This window comes from Helicoverpa armigera, chromosome 9 (assembly GCF_030705265.1).
Source record: "Helicoverpa armigera isolate CAAS_96S chromosome 9, ASM3070526v1, whole genome shotgun sequence".
NCBI classification, from domain to species: domain Eukaryota; kingdom Metazoa; phylum Arthropoda; class Insecta; order Lepidoptera; family Noctuidae; genus Helicoverpa; species Helicoverpa armigera.
The window spans coordinates 2,585,260-2,606,481 of record NC_087128.1 but is presented as its reverse complement, the minus strand read 5'-3'; the positions used below and the strand labels follow the sequence as shown (position 1 = coordinate 2,606,481).

Here is a 21,222-nt window from a genome sequence, read left to right as displayed (position 1 = left end):
CATAATAGGCACTTGAGTAATAAAAAAATGACGTGTCATACTAGGCGCCAGAACAGGACACAATTCAAAATTCAAAAATAGAACTGTCACCTTCGCGACATTTTTTTCTAGGTCCGTATGTTGCCAGCATGATCTTATACTTTTTACCCATCATAGACAATTTTATTCAAATATGGCAACAAATCAAAGTCGACCTTATTAGTGAAATTAGAAGTTTTCGTGCGAAAGAAAATCAATTGGTATTTGCGTGACCCAGTCGTATCAGAGTCAGCTTTCACGCTTTGTCGGGCGACATTCTCGACGAGGCGCCCTTGACATTTTACAAGGGATATTAGTTTTTGCGTTAATAGACTAGGATATATTAGTTCTGAAGTATTGCTCCTGCTGTTTTATTGAGGTATTTACCGTGTAATATATGACAACATGTAATAATGTGTCTGCTGCTGAACATTTTGAGACGTTATTTTGGCAGTGCTGACGTTCCTTTTTTACTTGCCTAAATGATATCATATGCCTACGCTGACTATGTAAAAGATCTAGGTACACACAAATGAACTAAACCTATCTCCGACCGTTATAGGCAAATAAAGTCTGCTTAATCTTAAAATGGGTGTCTTTACGCTGGAATTTTTTTTCAAATCTAACACCCTAAAATTAGATAATCAGGTAACACAAGGTTTCATTACACTCTGTCCATTTCCCGGTCAGTTTATTCAAAGCACACGACAACAATGTCAGTTTCAATGCCATTGTTTAATTAGCCGAGTGCCGGTCGATACGCGTGGCGAAAATAGCAACACTTTTCATTTATGCCCAACGGTGGGAGTTCCTTATGGCGACCGCCGACTGATGACTGTTATGCTCCCTTGTTTATTAAGGTGATTAAGTCACGAATAGATTTATGTGCATTTTTGCTGTTTCATTAACGTCTAAAAGTATGGTAAGCTAGGAGAAATAAACAATGTTATATTTTCAACTAACCAAACAAAATAAACATCAGTGTAAATTAATACAGCAATAATTCTATTTTTTAAGTGAAGTTATCCAAAAGCGCAATTAGCTATGACGTGAACCATAGACAAATATTGTCATTGGAACTTTTCCGGCCAGTAACGCAGTTACGATATTGTGTTACTAATTCGTTTCGGAAACGATCTAAATATAGAGATAAACCCTTATTTGTACTATTAATGGCGAAAGGTGACGTTGCAATAATGGAAAGTGAGTTCTGCCACAATATGTCCTTTTATTATTGAATAAATAATGGAATATAACCCAAGCGGGAACTGAATGGTTTAAAAATAGAAAGTGGAAATAAAACGAAGATAAAATTCAAATATCAGAATTAATGCTTGGCAGCACTGAAAATATTTCAACAAAAAAGTGTGTTTATGGTAACCACAGACCACATAGAACAATAATAATACTGGCACAATATTGTAACGGGAATCCTAGATAACACGTCGTAAATTATTATTATATCAGACACTTCGGAAAATTACGCAAAAACTCTGATTTTACTGTTTTGTGGTAACCCAGTGGCTAACAAACGATATAGGCCAGTGGTATTAGTATCGAGTAAAAATGTGTATAGTTGTGGGTTCGATATATGTTTCATAGAAAATCATTAACACAATACGATTATTTTTAGCTAATGGGTCAAGTGATTCATGATATTTTTGGCTAGAAATATTCGCATTATTATGGTGCGGTGACTTTACTAAGAAATTGAGAGATCAATATTTTATGCAAGCCGCTTTAATTTACATGAAAGATATTTTGGAGAAATTACAACACATTCCAAATATAGCCCAAAACATTTAAAATTAGCTCGGTTACCACCTGTTCCAGACAATATCGAGCCGTCATTATTAACGGGTGTCTGAGCACCAGCCGACCAAAATCGATATGTTTAGACTACGGGCCTCTACGCGTGACCTTTACTTAAACATCCCTAATTTGGACCATGCCCTACAAAGGTCGAATGTGCCTACCGATCATGGAAAACAAAATGACTAGCGGAGGTGCCATAATGGAAAATCTCCTTAGAAAGCGCCAAAATGCAGGTGAGCGGATGAGAAACGTTGCTGTTTTTCTGCACTTATACGACTTCTTTGGATCCGATAATTTTTTGTTATACCAAAAATCGTTGACAGATGTCTCAAAGAACCCGAACGCCTCGTTATTTCACTCGTAACTGATTGTTTTGATCATGCCCACAGTACGAATTTGACCTAGATGACCTTACCTACCTGCATTATGGCATCTCCGCTCATTCCTTACTCCATGCTACCGATGGAATATTTGCTCCCCACACTACGGTCTCTGGTGATCGATTACCCAACTTGTAAATGAGGTGACACCAATCCTCGACAAGTTGGGGACACGTGGAGAATTTCGGGAATTGTTATGACGATGAACGGGATACGTAAGAGAGGACAGATTGAGTCATGTGGCTAGGAAATGAAAAACGTATTTTGAATGTAACCCAATTGCGATTCCGAAATCGAATACTTTGTATTTTTAAAGTGTCATTTATTAAACGTTAAATAAGCATTTGTAATGGTCGGATGAAATCGTAGTTCGGGCGGAGCTTGTGTGGGATATAATTGGCACAAGTCATCATGTCAGATGGAGAAATTGTGTGATCAAGTCCCACCAGATATTGATGTAGCATAATGCATGTTTCCTTTTATGTTGTAACACTACTTTTGCTACAAGGAACAGTTACTTACAAATCTATATTATTACAATACATCTAATGCTGAAGAGTTTGTAATCCTTAGAACTCCTCACTGGATATAGGGTACTTTTTATCCGGCTGTTCCATCTAGATCCTACAGGTCACGGGTGAATCCTCTATCCGAAGCTAGTAATAACATAATCCAAGCGCATGATTCACACAACGTAACTTAAACCAACTACAATGATTCACCTAAGCTTCCAGCACAACTATTAAAAAACTGAGTCACAACATCAGCAACACGATTGTTCTAACTAGACCACACAAACAAGCCACCGTCTATTACGACCAAACCGATTGTTAGGTAAGAATCTTTCGCGAAATTGGATAATCATTGGAGCTTTCAAAGAAAGTGCGAGATAAATGTTTCAATGACAGAAGTATGTCGTGTTTTGGAAAAAGATCGAGAGGAAGTTAATGAATGTCAAACTGGGTATGTGGCCTAAATACAGTGTGGTTGTATGAAAAACAATATTGACGAAAGATTTTCTTATTAGGTAATGATTAGTCATTGCTTTGGAATGTGCTGGTGGCTGTAAACATAGTTTTAACACGTTTTTAATTAGAAAAGTGGTTAAGGAAAATGTACTGTTTTGTGTACTGAATCAATGTTTAAGTTTTATCACCTTTTGCAGTAACAGTATGACATGCAAATTGCACATGTACAAGCATTTTCTTGATATAAATAAATAAACTCTTTATAGACGTAAGAGATCAGTTATAAAATATAATTCCCTAATATTCGCACTAGTATAAACTGTGTTGCAGTGTAGTGTAATAATCCATTAATAATGTGACAGTAGTCTTGCTGAAATATGAAATGAACAACACATTAAAAATCTTAATTTTAATGGAAAGAAATTAGTTTCACCCCAATACATTCATAAGCAAACGAAAATAAAGAAACAATTATTTAATAGTTACGAAGACAAAACAAAACTTTTACAACATTTTTAAACAACACACTATTACATACATATGTTCCCACAAAGAATGTTACAGTATTTTTGCAATACATGTTCTCGTTTTCCGGCTGTCCCCGTCTTTCATAGTTAAGTTTATGTCTTCATACTCCCACTTCGCAGTAAACGATTTACGATACAGGGAACCTAGTTCAGTTCCGTTCTACGCAATTTGTTTTAATTAAACGCGACTATTACATGAAAATACAATTTCTGAATGGAGTTCATGTAGTACCGGAAGATTATTTGGCCTATTTTTTTGGAGTTTTTCTATATCTTTGATACTAGTAATTTTAGGATTTGATTCAAGATATAATTTAGCGTATTTCTTAATCTAAAACTGGATTTGTAGATCAGTAATTTTGTGTTAGAATTTATATCAGTTTTAGATATTCTGAAAAGCACTTAAGCGTTGATACGATCGGTGCTATGTCTACTTTTGTTAACTTAGATAATGGCTAGCAAGACTAAACAAATAAACATAACAATACATGGTAGTCCTTGCCATCGATAACTCTATGTATTTTCCCGTTCCCAATTCCATGGAAACCAAAACACAGACCCAAGGAATGTGGTAAACATACCCATCGCCAAATATTTCGAATAATTTCGCTATTACCGTAATTCTCACAACAGATGAGATATCGATACCGATCTTATTGATCGATTAATCGATAAATAGGTGTAATATAGGGCAATCACTGTTTATGCATCACAATTACGCTCTCTATATTTTATAAATCTGAACCTTATGGCGTAAACAATAAAGTCGATAATATTGTTAATGGAATAGTTGAAGGTTTATTTTATGGCGTGTTTAACTTCAATCCAATGTACTTAGGTAATGAGTGAAATACGAGCGCCATTTTGATGCGTTCCGTGCGCCAAACGTCTGTCAGCGATAAGTATTTGTTTAGGCTTCAAAATGCAAAATACGAGGGTTTCCGATTATTTACGTTTTGTTTCGAAATCGACTAACTAGCTACATGCAAACTGTATATATTTTTATAAGCTGTAACGTCCTTAATTCTCTTCTCTGTTGTATACTAAAAAATCCTTAAAATTGAAGTAATATTGCAAGTTAATAATGTCGCCACGTGTGAAACACTTGATATTAGGTAACGCGGTGTCCTGCGTGACGCGGTGTCCTGCGTGAGCGACGAACGCGACGCGACGCGACGCAACACGACGCGACGTAATGCGACGCGATGCTATACGCGACCGATGTCCTACGTGATTTTGGTCATTACTTCTCAAATCATGGAGAAGTTGTGTTACAATTTTGCTTGAAAGTTCATATTTAAAGTACAGACAGCAACAATCTTCCAACTTGTTTGTACTAATAAACGATTTCTTTAATATTTATGTTTTTTTTGTCCCACAACAATCAACGCTTCTGAATAGTTCGCGGTGTCGCGTCTGGTCGCCCTCAAAACAAGTACGCGTTACGTCGCGTCTCGCCGCAGACACGCAGGACACCGCGTGAGCGACGAACGCGACGCGACGCGACGCTGCGAACGCGACGAACGCGATCAACTCAACGGCATGCCCTACATGTGGCCTATGTGAGAGTCTGCGACGAGACGCGACGTAACGCGCACTTGATTTGAGGGCGACCAGATGCGACACCACGAACTATTCAGAAGCGTTGATCGCCGCAGTGAGTGAATAAAGATTGTTGTGGGACAAAAAACATAAACATGATAGAAATCTTTTATTAGTACAAAGGACTTGAAAGAATGTTGCTGTCTGTACTTTAAATATGAACTTTCAAGCAAAATTGTACTGTGCTTCTCCATGATTTGAGAAGTAATGACAAAAATCACGTAGGACAGTTGTCGCGTATAGCATCGCGTCGCATTACGTCGCGTCGTGTTGCGTCGCATCGCGTCGCGTTCGTCGCTCACGCAGGACACCGCGTAAGGCTGCGCTTGCACACGACGCCGACTGTTCGAAAATATTGTCGCGGGCCATTAAGTAACCCATTTACCTACATGAGTGCTACAGTTTGCGTGGGAACGGGGAGCTAAACTATTTCAAATCTTTTTCTTTAATTTCTAGAACGGAGTAGAAACTGATTAATTAAAAAAGTATTTTTATAAATGCACACGACGTTGTAACTAATTGCAAGTATTTAGTCCGACAATTATTCAAGTCTAATTTTGAAAACGAATTTGAGGTTCACATTAATGTTCCTTCGTACGTAAGTACTTATCCTTAAATGCAGCGTTCTACGTTGAATCCAAAATAAAGACTTAACATTTTATTAAAAGATTTACAACGATCACAAATACGGTAAGAAGAGTAGTACACGCGTCAAAGGCTTACACGAGCCCTTCCAATTCAACAAAAGAGATCTAAAAATAACCGTACAGAGAAAAATAATCTTTCCTTACATAATAGATTACGAAGGTATGTAGGGCGATATAATCTGAAGTTCCCCAGATGATTTTGCGAACCCAATTCGGGAGATTAAGCGATCACTCAGATACACGGAACGTTTCTAGGCCAAACCCTGGAGATTAGTACAACCCAAATAGCTTGTTTGGTAGTTTCCTAATTATTTGTACCCCCATTATTTATCGCTGGGTGTTGACGGCGCCATTTTGTTCGGGAGCTGACGACGCAACATTGGCATTCGGTCGCGTGTTTCATTGTTTTGAGGTGAACTCTTATGTAATACGCATGGGTCAAGTTCATTCGTGATGCAATACACGTGTTGCTCAGTAAACAAAATATCAACTAAATTAGATCTCGACCTTCAACGAATTCTTACAGTGAGAGCAATCCGAAATTCAATCATGAAAATAAATCTTCGCTACGATTATGATTTATATTCCGTCGAATACAGATTTGGGTCAATCCTGTACTAATGTTATTTCAATTTCTTTACGCCCAAATAAGTCGAATCGAATGGAAACGACAATACAAACTCAAGACGTAATTTAATGCCTAAGTTTAGAACTAGGTCATTCCGGCTTCGAGTTTCCTAAAAGCCCAAAAGCTTTTAAATTGTCTTCGAATAAGGGATGCTGAATTTATTACTGTTTGTCAGATGTTTGGCAGTTTACTTCCTGCCCTTCCGACTCGAAGGGACGAGTGATTTAAGCGCATGGTTAGCGTTTACAAATTGCCAACCTTCAAGCTCATGGAAAAATGAGGATGATTTTTCATTGCGACCTAAAATGGCAGAGGCACTCCCTATTTACCAGCTCTATAAGGATCAATTTATTGGAACTTCAGTAAGGTAAAAAGCATAATAATATGCAGTGACAATAACCATCGTAAACTACATATTCTGAGCCAGATGGATTGATCATTTTCAGTACGTACTTAATAAATTGCGCACAAATTACTGAACGTGGAGCTCATCGGGGCGGCATTCCACTTGCCCAACTTATTACACAAAGTTATTACACGTCGGCCTTATCACTCTAAACGGTCCTTGTTCTGCAACTGTGGCATTTAAAGTATTTTAAAAGCGCAATCGTGTTTCGTCCGCGCCTGCCGCCGCCGACGCTTCGCGCAACCCGCCAGCCTATTGTCTCAACAGCCCACTATTAACCTGCATCGATAAGCTCATCGCAATAATGACAATGGGGCGACATAATAAAACTCCAATTTAACTATACACGGAGCTTGTTAATTTAAGCTGTAGTGTGATTTTTTGATAGATAAAGTGTCGATTACGCGGTGATGGCCGTGCGGTTATTTTTTGGTCAGCACGCGGCTGCGGGTTCTGTCCTCACCGTATAAGGAGCCGCGTCGCCTCGCCACACACGTCGCTCGATTACGCAAATTCGAGACAACGCCGCCCTCAAATTAAGCATCGACCCGCCGACAGCAGGACTTAACGACCTGTCTCAACGCCGTAGGAAGTGATTATTGTTTATTCTTATAATTGGCGTGGCAGGAAGTCGGAACCAGCCGCGGCCGGGCGATGCATGCGGCCGCTTGGATCGGGAGGCGCACCTCACACGCGCATGCAAATAAAGCAATTTGACCAATGGCGGCAGTTAATTGAGCTACACAGACTGACGCTGAAATATAGGCAATTCACGTCAGCGACTGTCTATACGCGAGTTACGGCTGATTACGCTTAATTTGGCAATTATCGGTACGTAATCAACGACACGAAGGAATTAATAGGCACTTGATTCGATAATTAAACCTGTTGGTGTTCAATGAACCGAAAGTGATAAGAAAGTGAAACCTTAAGACATGGTGTGTATAGAAGTTCCGCGAACCCCTTAGAGGTTGAAGCCCTCTCAACGAGTTTCAGGACTGCGGTAATCACATCTAATTCTAAGGGCACTTGAGGCTTATAAAAGGTCCTAGATGACTGTTGCTTTACATTAGTTACAAACTTTTGTGTAGAGTTCAACGTACTTTTAAGGGGTTGTTGGTAAAAGTCTGTCGACAGGGGAATGAATGACGCCTACGATCGTCGTTAAGAGTATTATTCATGCGTTTCAACAACAAATGAAGCGACAAGTGAATAAAGTGTGTTGTGGCGCTTGTTGAAGGTCGGCCGTGTATATTAATAGCCGTCCCGCTGCTGCTAGAAGCACTTGACTCGATCGGGCTCCACAAGCACAGGGATAGTTACTGACTATCTGCGACTTCCTCACAAACTCGTCGCATTGCTATTAGGACATACAATGTCGTTGATTATTGCCTGGGAATATACAAGCCTGTGAGATAGCAAATATGTTTGTTGTGTATTAATTAATTCCACGAAAGTGCTATTAAGAACGTCCTATTGTCAAATTAAATAAAATGGGGTCGTCTCCCTAAAGACATCTGTTTTGAGAAATGTGATTATCTATGTTAACACCCAGTTTGCAATTAAAATTCTTCTGTCTTTACATTGCCAGCAATCAATCTTGATTTCCAAGAATCTCTGCTACACTGTGGCTTTAGTACAGAAATGACACTTTAATTATTAACGCGCATAGCACCGTTGTTCTCATCTGTACATTATGTCATAACACAAAGATATTGTCGCAGTTTCATTTCTATTTTGAAAGCCATTTGCACTCAAGTGCCTACCTGAATTTAATTACAGTTTATTTTGAACGTGTTTATTTGTGCAACGCTTTGGGACAATGGCGAACAATTATAACAAAAGATGTTTATTTCTGTTGAGGTCGAATACCTACGCCAAAATTCCTTGCACCTGATGGTCTGACATTGGTACGTAGGAAGGCAGGGCTGCCAGTCGCCAGGACGACGACAAACGTGGAAAACAAACAAACATGCTAGCATTCAACGTTGATTTCCTTTTCGAAAACTACGAATATATTTTACCAATTTGAGGAATTCAATGTCTATAGCAAATATGGCCATTAAACAAAGACCGACAGATAAACAAACAAGCGAAATGACAAAGGTTCCACTGAGCCGCCTACGCAACTCTAAAACAATTAAGTACCTATCACATTTCAGAGTGCATCAACACAAAAATAAACTTTAATGTTCACGTTTCTAAAATAAACTTGTTCATTTACAACTGCAAGCATTTAAAATAGACCGTAAATAAATTTAATATTACGACGCTCATATTTCCTATGGAGTTTAATGGCGCCACGAACTTTTAACCCATCACGATTGTACGTATTAACATATTACCTTTTGTAAGTACACATGAAACAATAACCAGTAACCCTGGCTTGAAACAATACGACACCTGCCCAGCATTGACCCGACAACTCTACGCCATTCAAACTCCCGCGCGCCTATCGCCTTTTTGAGAAATCCAAGAAGATCTTGATAAATATCAATGCATTTGTGTCTAATAATCTTACACACCCACTTGAACGTCTTCCGTTCGAAAAATCAACTAAAACAATTGAATGAAATTCACCATGTTTTGTTAAGTTCTGAGATGTTTACAGCGCTAAAGTTTAATATTACGAGCTGAAGTTGAGAATTTGAGAAATGAGGAGAAAGAGACAATGGGCAATCATTGTGTTTAAACCGCAATTTTACAGCTCTGAATTACTGTTTTATTAACTTCCGGATCACATGTATCATAATATGGAATAAAGAGCTTTGTTTCTTCTCCGCTGAAACATTTGTTTTCCACATTCACACATTTCTGTCCACTGGCATATTAGCAGGTTTTAATTGCAATGCGAAACGCAAGGGAATCAATTGATCAAAATATCAATGATGTTCAATTACACAGTCACTTGTAATTCATCCGTGGGCCGGTTATCGTGTTATCGGCGACGCGGGCGCAGGATCTAGCGTCTCCCGATCGATCATTGATTGCGTGTGAGCAATCCATTACGATGCCTCGACGGGTGAGCCTAGATTTCCATTATTTTAGCTCGCATGCTCCATCTTTTGTTTGCTATAATTGTGTAGGATCGATAGGCTTATTTTTTATGTTTTTCTGCCTGAAGTAAATATTATTGAATAACTTTTAAAGCAAAGGCTGTTTATCGAACTTAAAGCTATAGGTAAATATGTACAGGCTTGTCAATATTTACACCCAGTTCTATAGCCATGGAAAAATCTGCTATTCATAATGTTTACTTCTAAGATGCGAAAAAGGATTTACGAGGTTCGTACAATTCCACGTATACTATTTAAAAATATAATCCAGTCTGTCAGCTGTCTATATCAAAGAGCGCATTACCATAATGAAAAATAGTTGAGAGCCCGCCAAAACATAGCAATAAATATACCGTGTATCGATAACAATTTACATATATTAATTCTGACGTGTTAAGAGTGAGCCTGAGGGTGTGTGAGCACTTGACCCTGAAGTGAGTGTAACAAGTTATATGAAAATAACATAATAGTTAAGAAAAGGAATCAATTTGTACCATGTATCTGACATTAACATTTTACAAAGTAAGAACGTGCCAATTCAGCCAATACCTGTTCAAAGAGGCCTCTAGGCTCGTCTATTTAAATAAAAAATAAGATTGGTCATGTCCATTGTCCATAGATCAACAATGCCAAAACGACCAACCAATTTCCTGCCAAAAAGGAAGCGAGATCTCAAATATTTTGCATAAGTTTTAAATAAGTAGGTATTATATGCATACGTGGTATCCTCTTGTTTTACATTAGCAATCTTCCTCGGGCGATCGCATTTATCCAGGCTGGCAACACTGTGTGGGTGGCAACACTGAGATAACAAGCCCTCTGAATTTATGGAACTATACATTATTGTAAATAGGAAGACTTATTCTGGAGGTGAGGTGATTGAAATAAGTTGAAGAGTTTAGGCGTTTGTCGGAAATGATTAGATATATTATATGGAAAACTGTAGATATTTTCTTATTTAGATTAAGTAATCTACCGTAAAAGGTTTAGAAATCACCAGTGTCATCCCTTTATAATTTCACTCTTTATTTTATTTCTTAATATTCGGCACCTTTTTGATTTTGATTCTGATCGATAATTGATCAGAGCAAGGTTTAACTATTTTTTTTAAGAATGTTGAATTTATTTTTCATTAAGGGGTTTGAAAATATGTATAATTTTCTATCTCTTTTAATAAAAAAAAACTACAATAGTTTGATGGTAGTCTTTGTAGTTGGTAGCCATTGTTTTTAGTCAGGTTTTCCCTTACATATTGTTAACTCAAAAATTATGTATTATGCCAAGTTACGTATTCCACCAGAATAGAGTCATCGTCCGACATTGATCTGATTGCATTAACATGCAACTTCTTGCATTTTGGTTGGGTGTTAACTTCATAAATATGTATTTGGTACATTTTAGCGCACGGTATTATGCTAATAACTGTTTTGTTCCATTGATTTAGTATCGGCACCTTAAGTGCTGTTAATAAATAGGTTTTAATACTTCAACGTTGTTCTGCGCGTTCATAAATTGTGTTAGAACATAGTGTATGGTGTGAAGTCGTTATATCATTATAAGCTGTTATTACTGCTTAGCTGAATGTGTGATTAGCAAGATCTGTATGATTATTGTGGATTTATGTTTACTTTAGTTAACATAGTTTATTTATTAGGATCATATTTTGTGCTTCAACCAATATATTAGACTTTTACTAAGGTATATTCGTCATTTGAGTGGGAAATACTTTGTTATTCTGAAATAAAGTGAGACACATTATTTCGGGACACTTTAGCACTAGGGAAAGTCCAATACGTAAAAGATTTTATGTTAGATTTATCTTTACAGTTTACGTTTTTATTTCAGGGCCGCGTGCGACGTGGATGCGGTCACGTAGCTATAGAAATTCCCATCAAAATAAAAAGCATTGTGAAATCTTTACAAATACTTTTGACCATCTGTTCTCCATTTACTCGCATATAAAAAATATAGTTTTATAAAAGAGGAATTTGGAAAAGTCATTGATGTCCACCTAGCTGATTATCGGCTACGGGCAACGGCGGTTGACTCTTATAAGAAGTGTGAGTGTAGGACATATTATTGTGCATAAGCGCGCAGATATAATGTCTATGTATACAGAGGAATAGACATTACAACCTAAACAATTTATTTCCATACAAAATTCTCCTAAAATCATTGAGTGGAGTAAAGAAAAAGTAGGTTATATTTGGTAGAACTTTTTCATTTTGCCGAAATAGGGACAAGGAAAGATTTCGCTTGATAGCAAACATCTGACATTTCTCTACGCATTCCTAATTCGTTGAGCAGTAATAAATCAGGATTCTTATAGGAAGTGGAGCAGGACTTGTCAGCCCTTTTCATTCATCAAACGGTGAAAGACTGACATGTGTAGTTATCTTCTTGGAGAGACTGATTGTAACCTACTTACTTCCAAGACTATATTTTAAAAGAACAGATATAGTCAAAGTCAATCAAATCATTTTATGTCATGTAGGCCTTTATAAGCATTTTTAAACGTCAAAAATATAATTAAGTTTGATTCAAGTTGCCGATTCTAAAGTAGCTTCCTATGGAGAAGAAAGGGCATGAAAAGCCATGGTTACTCTACATTTTTTAAAATTGCATATCGATAAATAAATGTATAAATAACTATTTTCAAGAGGTTTAATTTTTAATATTTGTGTTACTTAAATGTACAATTCTTAGCCCAAAGTTTAGGTAAGTAATATATATTTTTTGCAATTTTTGTTCTTTTATGCGGAACGATGTTTCATGTTACAAGGACATGTAGTTAATTTACGTTATTATGTAAATAAACACGAGCACTAATTACGATATTACAGTAACACGCGTTACTAAAAATTAATTAGCGCACAGAGGGTAATTAAACACTAACTACATTATCACGGTTATATTATCTGAAAAGCTGGTTTTTCGTCATATTTATTAGGAAAGGATTTCAGCAGTGTTTCGATATGATTCAAAATTAAAGTACTTCGAGTAAATAACTTCATAATTAGTTATGAAGAAACACATGTATATCTACATAATTACAATAGTAACAAAATGAAGATAAAAATACCGAACGACATAACTTTTAGTAGCCCATAACGCCACGAATGATTGAGAAATCAATCTTCTATATTTACAAGAACATAGGATTTCCGCACTGGTCATAATATCTTATTAATAAACTCTAGAAATATAGAGGCGACACTTCTCAGAATATCTAAATCCATTTCATTCGCGGAATGTCTTCCGTGAAAGTTAAGAACAAAGTTACGACAAACTAGAACTTATTGTTAAGACAATACAGGTTACTATAAGGATGTTTAAATAAGGAATATAAAACCAATGTTCAGTTTATTGTACTGAGAATGTGTCGGTAATGTCAATAATAAATTGTAGGGCACGGTTCGAGGAAGTGCGAGAGTCGCGCCGATCCTTTGATCACAGCTAGAGCATTGATGAAATTATGCTTTAGTACTCCATCGTAAAAGAGGATTGCATTCCTAACAGAACATACCATTAATTAATCAATTATTTCTTGTTTTTTTGTGAATTATAAGAATATTTTGGCGCCATTGCAGTCCTAAAAGTGGCGCTTTTGTCGTCTCCATTTCAACAGATACTTATCAAGGAAGCAATAAACAATATTTACCAAGCGTTACTAAGAAAGCACAAAACAAGGAGTCTAACTTCATTCGCATTCCACGGACGATTTATTTTAGAGTTCAAACGAAATATATAGAAGCTTTATATAAGGCAGTGACGAATAAAGATAACTTCAGCTATATCTAACAAACCTGATTAACATCAAAATTAATGGTCAGACCACAACATAAATTGTGCACGTCTACGTGTGACATGTACACTTAAGGCCACGATTCCTGAACCAAAAATATATCATTTTATAAATTTATTGCTTATATCGTGAATGAGTGACGTGTACAACAGCCTTCGGTGTTCGCACTACGTGGAATTGTCAGAAATTTGACATTTAGTGTTTGGCTGAAAGTGGGTGCGAGTGTGACACCTTTTATTACAAGAAAACAGTTGTTAAGTAGAAGTGAAGTGAGTTGTGACTTCCGCAGTGCGAAGTCATAATTATTTGATGTTCGTTATTGTGCGCTTGTTAAGCAGATGAACTAACAAAGCTCATTGTGAACGCGATTTGCAGGTCCACGTTTTACTTTTTACACTTATATGGCAATCTCATCTCCTATTCGTGATATTTACCTATTAACCTAACCTACTGAGACGGTACGAGACCACACGATATCACAACAAACTTAAAGTTTCTTCATTAAAAGTCAGCCCTAACACATAATCACCCCGACCTACAGAAGACGATATGATTGAAACACACCAGCTGTGTCTTAAACTGAATTATGTCCATAATTAAGAAAGCTACATGTTAATTCCGTGACAGCTGTGGTTCCGCCCGTGATCACGTGGGTCAGTATAGTTTCCGTTACTCTCACGCTTGGCTAGGTACTCACGTACTTGGGAAGGTGCGGGCTAACTGTGAGTAAGGGTTGAAGGAATTAATTTATTCTTCTGTTTTTTTAAGGTTGGGTAAGTTTTTTGGCCACCTGGTGTAATATGGTTAATTTATGCACTTCGATTTACTTTAAAAGTAATTTAAAAATTGTGTGCATTTCTTTTGTTTATTAGAAACATACACGACAAAAATAAATGAAGACTTATTTTCAAAAGAAAAAAAAACGAAACAAATTAGAATTTTAAATTAATTTAATTCCATCTAATTGACGTCATACGAACACCATAAACAGGCCAACACAATTAAACGAAACTTATCTTTATCGATAATTAAGACGCACATCCCTAAAGTGTCGTTCGAAGTTTGAACAATGAAGCCAGGTGCGCACGCGACTATGGCGCGAGACAGGAAGTCGACAGTTTATCTTGAAGATAACCGGCACATCTCTAGAATTCATAATGTGTAACTTATACGGGTATCTCTATTAGTAATTAAGATTAGGCTTTGACTTAATTGGAGTGAAGGTATCGATATTTTGCGGAGTTGGAAGCAATAATTGCAATTTACTGTTAGAAACGGAAGATTGTGTATTCTTGTACATTTTCTATGATAGTCATTTCAGAAATCTGATGTCCTCTTAGCCGATTATCGGCTACGGCGGCTGTTCTCATGTAAGGAGATTAGCCAACTACGCAGGACATATTACAGTGCACGAGCATTTGCGCAGACTCAGGTGCACTCCCTATTCCTTCACTCTCATAACCCGATGGGACGGCAATCCGACACGACCGGTAAGAGATCAGGCGCAGGACCGACATTTACGTGCTAATAGTAATATGATATCAAAAACCTTGATTGATGATTGGAAAATCATAGCCATGATTATATCTACATTCTCACCTTTGATCTAGACATAGATTTCCACCAATTTTGAGATTAAATAAGCAATCTTTAATTATATGCATTAACCTGTCGATATTTTATAAACAATGAGGTATTTTAGCGCCATAAAGACATTTGTGAATGTGTGAAGTCAGTGCCACGCAAGCAAACGTTGGTAGACAATAACAAAACAAAAACCGTTCCACGTAAAACAATATTCCATTACCGCACTGTTCAAAATATTTGCACTACACTGTAGACAATTGTAGGGGTGGCACGTTTTAAATTATGTTGTTAAAACTCCAGAGTAGTAACGGGCTATTAGAGGCTATATACATATATCAGAGGAGTAATATCTCACAATTATAATAATTGGAGGACCAGAGAATAATAAAAATGTTGATTTTTTCTTATTTTAACTGAAGCATAATATATTTTTTTATACTAAGTTTAGTATGAATTATTTTGGCTAATGTAAAAATAAATAATTAACGTGGTTTTTCATCAATAAGCCATAATAATATTCAGTCTTTTTTAAATGTATTGTATTATTCCCTATAAAAATCCTTCATTCGACAGCCCTACGCCCCACGTGCAGAGTACACTCGCGGCCAGCAAAAAGGTACACTTTGAGAGAACTATACGTCATTGATCGTAGCGAGCTCAAGGCCGCATACAAATAGAACCTTCTACTGAAACTTCCATCACATCATGTTTGATGTAGCCTTAAAAGGATACTCTGAGCTTTTTACATGTGTAAGGTTAGCCTAGGTTTTCTTGATAATTGAAGGTTTGTAAACATGGGTTCGCTATTACTGTGCTTTCTGGTGATATGTAAAATTGAATACATATGTTAGCCAGTAGTTATTATTATTTATGAAATATTGAGTAAAAAAATTCATAATGTAAAAAAATCTTGGATTTTAGCTTCTGGAATGCGTTCTTTAATATAATATTTGTTCTTTTTGTACGGTAACGTGCCCATTTAATTATAATGCAGATATAGTCTATAACTAGGACTTACCTGACTGGGATGATGTCTATACAGGTATAGCTTGGTCCCGTGCAGCACACCCCATACTTGCTTCCATGATCTGTCGCTCGCACGCTGTCAGGAAGATTATCATTTTAGTGGTATATAACTTAGGTAAAAGGGTAATGCAATTTAGTGATCTGTTTTCTAAAACCCAGAGATAGTTAACAGCCCCACTGCAAATATTTGATCAACCAAAACATTTGATCAGCATTGATTTGATTTGATGAATAATACTGCCATTACAATGGTCAAGTATCTCAAAAGTAAAGTGTTTCCCTAAACGGGATTATTTTGTGACCGTATTTTCTGTTTGCGATAGGCCGTTTAGATTTATTTTTCAGATATCTGTTATTGTTAGGACTTACAAATCAGGGGTTTTAATTGTTCCAGTTTTATAGCTTTCACAATGATAGAATACTGTACCTTCCCATTGCTGACAACCATTTTGATCTGCACGTTGCCTTGAACGTCGCCTTCCGTGGCTTCCACAGCACTGTCTGTTATCTCTTCTTCGCCTTTCTTCGTTGAGCTATATGACAGACATATACTTGATTAAATACATTTATACCTGTATAAAATCTTGTATAGGCTGCACTTTTTAACCGAACTAAGGGAAAAGGTTATAATATATAAAAGTGAGGGAAAAATTACAAAGGTGAATCTAAAGGTATTTTATAAATTATTTATTCGGAAGGGGCGTGTAGTTTTATTTTTGGTGTTAGGTACATGGTCTCTATTTATGGAACAGTAAAAGGGATACGATGGATTTTTAAATGGGAAATGCCACCTAAATATTTCGGAATATACCCACCAACCTAAATCACACATAAATCTTAGGTACACTAAAATATTAATATAAAACGTATACATATAAATACTAAATCTAACGAATAAATAACACAAACATGCCGTATATACATTCAGAGACATTGAATTTTACGTACATACGTAACACAGTCAACGATTAACATAGAGCTGCTACACCGATCATGCAAACATCAAAATATCGATAAAATTAATCGCCATGCATATCCACTCGCGTTACATTTAACAATATCGACTTCTGTTTCTCGGATTACGATATTTTGCAAAGCTTTCCCCAAACAAGTTACGTTTTAATCGACCTGTGGATGAATTTATTTTTCAATGCGGGTACATCGATTCGTTATTGAATGAATTTTACGTGATACTCTTTACTTACCTACTCAATTAATTAATTATTATTTTTCATGATTAAAGCAGTGCAATGCAATTTGATAATTTAGGACTCTAATAAAACATCAAAATTGTTTGTTGGCTACTAGCGGCGCCATCTATGAGCGCATTCGTGTAACTATTGCACACATTGTAAAAGCGCCATCTATTGGTCGACGTACCGCGTAGGAAGGACGGCTTGTGGGTCGAATATTCTCAGGAGCGGAGTTATGTCATCCGTGAACCGAGGGGGGCGCCACTTTCGCAGTCTGCGTTTTGAACCCAATCACATACACCCCGTTAGTACAATTTATATTACCAATTGACCCACGCTATGTTAGGTACATGACAATGGTTACTTACTATTGGCTACAGACAAATTGTAGTAACAATCGTCTATCTACAACATTTCTATGTGACACAGTGATATTATGTAAATAACATTTGGTGCTAATCACATTTATGTTATCTGGACAGGAATGGTCGGAAGTTAACTACTTGGATTGTCTACTGGATAGGTCTATTACAATTAAACAATAATAATTTTCACTTCGTTTGTCACTTAATAGAAAAACCTTCAAAGATAAACAGCAAATAAACTTTGTTCAAAAGACAGAAGCATAACGTGACAAAACAAATGAAAAATTCTATGTATATTTTTATAATAATTCAGTACTTATAATCATATAGGAAAAACAACATTAGTACATACCCTCGAAGGCCTTGTGGATCGTTGTCCGGTTCAACATCACTGTCTAGGTGCAGTCGATCACCCCATGTAGCTTTCAAGTATGAAACCCTTCGCATGGCACGTTCTTCTTCTGTTTGAAAAGAAATCAACTCTATTAGCAAAGTCATTTGACTCAAATTGCACTATCAAGATTTAAGGAAACATAATTCAATTGCGGTTTGGAAAGAATACTGACCACCGAGTTGAGCATCTTTCTTTTGTCTTCTTGTCACCAAATCATCGGCAAAACCTGTGCAAAGAAATACTCGATCAAATATTAATTCTGAACACAAGTGTACCACAACATTAGTATATTAGACATCGAATGATCACGACGGTTAGTTCTGCATTAGTAGCACACCTATAAGCACACAGCATTCCTTGAAACGTTTAGTAGAGAAGACAGGTTAAGACCGAATCGCCTCCTCCCTTCTATCAAACCAGTGCCCATAGATATAGACACTGCTTTGAAGCCTGATAACATGATCATGAGTCCAATTGTTAGCAGACGAGCAGAAAATATTAGAGCAATTTTGTTGAATTTCGCGTCGCGATTAGCATTAAAATAACAGGCAATTTCAGCGACCTTAACGTCCTAAGTCCGTATACAAACTGACGGACTTAAGGCGTCAAGACGCAGACACAGATTGGTAGCATACAGATTATCGACATCCCAAATTGGTCAACCGGTCACTATTATCTGGTGTAAAAATGTGGAATAGCATGCCGGTGATGAATTTAAGGTCTGATATCTGCGTGGTACTCCGTGACGGATCTAAGTTGCATGCAGCGCGACCAGACAGGCGGGTTAGGGAGGGGACGATAGCATTCCGAAAAGACGAGGCGTGTCTCGCGGGACCTGAGTCGGCGGGCGTACTCGGCGTCGGCGACGGCGAGGTGGCGGCCGAGGCCGAGGCCGAGGACTCAAGCGGCGGCGCCAGGCTGAGCTGCGTGGGGCGCCGCGCCTCGGCCGATCCCAGCGACACGCGGTTCATCGCCTCCATCTGTTCCTTGTTCAGGCCCATTCGTCGCTTCGCGTGACTGCCATCTTGGGGCGGAACGGTGCCATTAGACGCGTGCGAAGCTGTGTTTGTGTGTGTGTGTTGCGATCTCATTGGTCAGCGCTGCCGTCCAGCGTTACGCGCCTTTATTCGAATGCTTGAGATTATGTTGTTCTCTTTCAACTTTTAATCGATGTTACCGTTAAGTTTTAAGTAGTGACAGCAAAAAAACAGACTAGAAATAGATTATATGGACAAATGAATTGAAAGTTTAAGACAAGGTTATCAAAGATTTTAAATTAATATTTTAAATGATTTCAATTAATCACATAAACGACTTGAAAAATCGGATGATAAAGATAGTTGAAGCATTCAAATAAATGGTATTGTGAATAAGCGTTTCGCCAACCAATAAGCCCAAAGCTAAAGACTGAAGATTTGCATTTTGTTGAACAAAATCGGTGTAATGAGTGTCTTGTGTATAGTGTTACTATTGCGTTGTATGACTCATGAATTAATTATTTTCGGAATCCAAACCAGTATGGTTTTAATTACATAGATAAATTAGTAAAATATTCTATTGTCCCCACTTTTTAGCCCTTACATTTTTTCTATCTATCAACTTAAGCAGAATATTACAATATTCTTTAGAACTTGCAGTGAATGTTTCCATACTTTTATACGGCCCTGTTACTATGAACCTTAACATATAAGAAATAGAGTGTACAGTCCCAATAACTTTTATGGAGATTTTTGTCTAATAAGCTTATTTGTGTGGTGATGTGAAACCCTACCTATTTAAAATGTGATGTGTGTGAATAAAGATATCAGTAACTTTGCAATAATTTACCTGTGGCATGATGTCTTCTAATAGGTAATCCATCACTTCCGGTACTGTTTGACCTTGTTCGCATTTGAACCTTTTCTGTTTCTGAAAAAATAATATTTTAATTTATATTGTTGTCGTATAAGTCGTCGCCGTCGATAGATTTTTTTAGAAAAGTGGCCAGAAAAGAAGCTTCGCTCTTAAGAAATGGGACGCAGGCAATAGCAACATTGCTTTCAGTTCCGAGTTTTTGTTATTCAAATGAAAAGGATGAAGGTGATTGAGACCCACCCTGACTTTCGGAGGGAAGGACTGCGATTAGAAGTCCAAAAATATAAATATAACTAGAAGAAACTTCTTCTCTGTTACTGTGTTACGTACCGGGCACATATCCATCTGGCGGAGGGCAATGTAAGTGCTTGCTGCCGGTGATCATCAGCTGGTTGCCCGACAAGCTGCCGCCCAGCGGTGACTCATGCTCCAACTCTGTAATACAAGAAAGCATTATAAATGTCCACCGCTACACCAACGTTGCGACAGCTAGACGAACTGCCTCGTTGGTCTAGCTGTCGCAAGTGCGGCTGCTGAGCACGAGGTCTCGGGTTCGATTCCCGAGTCGGGCCGAAATCGCTTTGTGGGTTTTAGAAGACTTTCACAAAGCAGCCCGGAGCCTGGAAGCTGGTGATTGATACACCCGTGCATCGGAGAGCACGTAAATGTCGGTCCTGCGCCTGATCTCTCTCCGGTCGTGTCGGATTACCGTCCCATCGGGCTATGAGAGTTAAGGAATAGTGAGTGCACCTGTGTCTGCGCAAATGCCCGTGCACTATAATATGTCCTGCGTAGTTGGCTAATCTCCTTACATGAGAACAGCCGCCGTAGCCGATAATCGGCTAGGAGGACATCATCATCATCATCATAAATGTCAGCTGAATATTCTAGAGAATAAGTGATACGCCGATTAAGAGAAATGTTAGAGTTGTGAAGACATAAAACGATGTC

General features: G+C 37.5%; 1 protein-coding gene across 1 annotated transcript in view; it reads right to left on the bottom strand.

The window, feature by feature from the left end:
* The window catches only part of LOC110372685 (rho GTPase-activating protein 23), a 288,969-nt gene that overhangs the window by 57,349 nt on the left and 210,398 nt on the right, over positions 1–21,222 (bottom strand). The window contains 8 exon segments of the mRNA XM_049839107.2: positions 16,458–16,541; positions 16,893–16,998; positions 17,846–17,932; positions 18,376–18,484; positions 18,590–18,643; positions 19,253–19,441; positions 20,245–20,325; positions 20,602–20,706. Of these exon segments, the coding sequence (XP_049695064.2) occupies positions 16,458–16,541; positions 16,893–16,998; positions 17,846–17,932; positions 18,376–18,484; positions 18,590–18,643; positions 19,253–19,441; positions 20,245–20,325; positions 20,602–20,706 (815 nt within the window).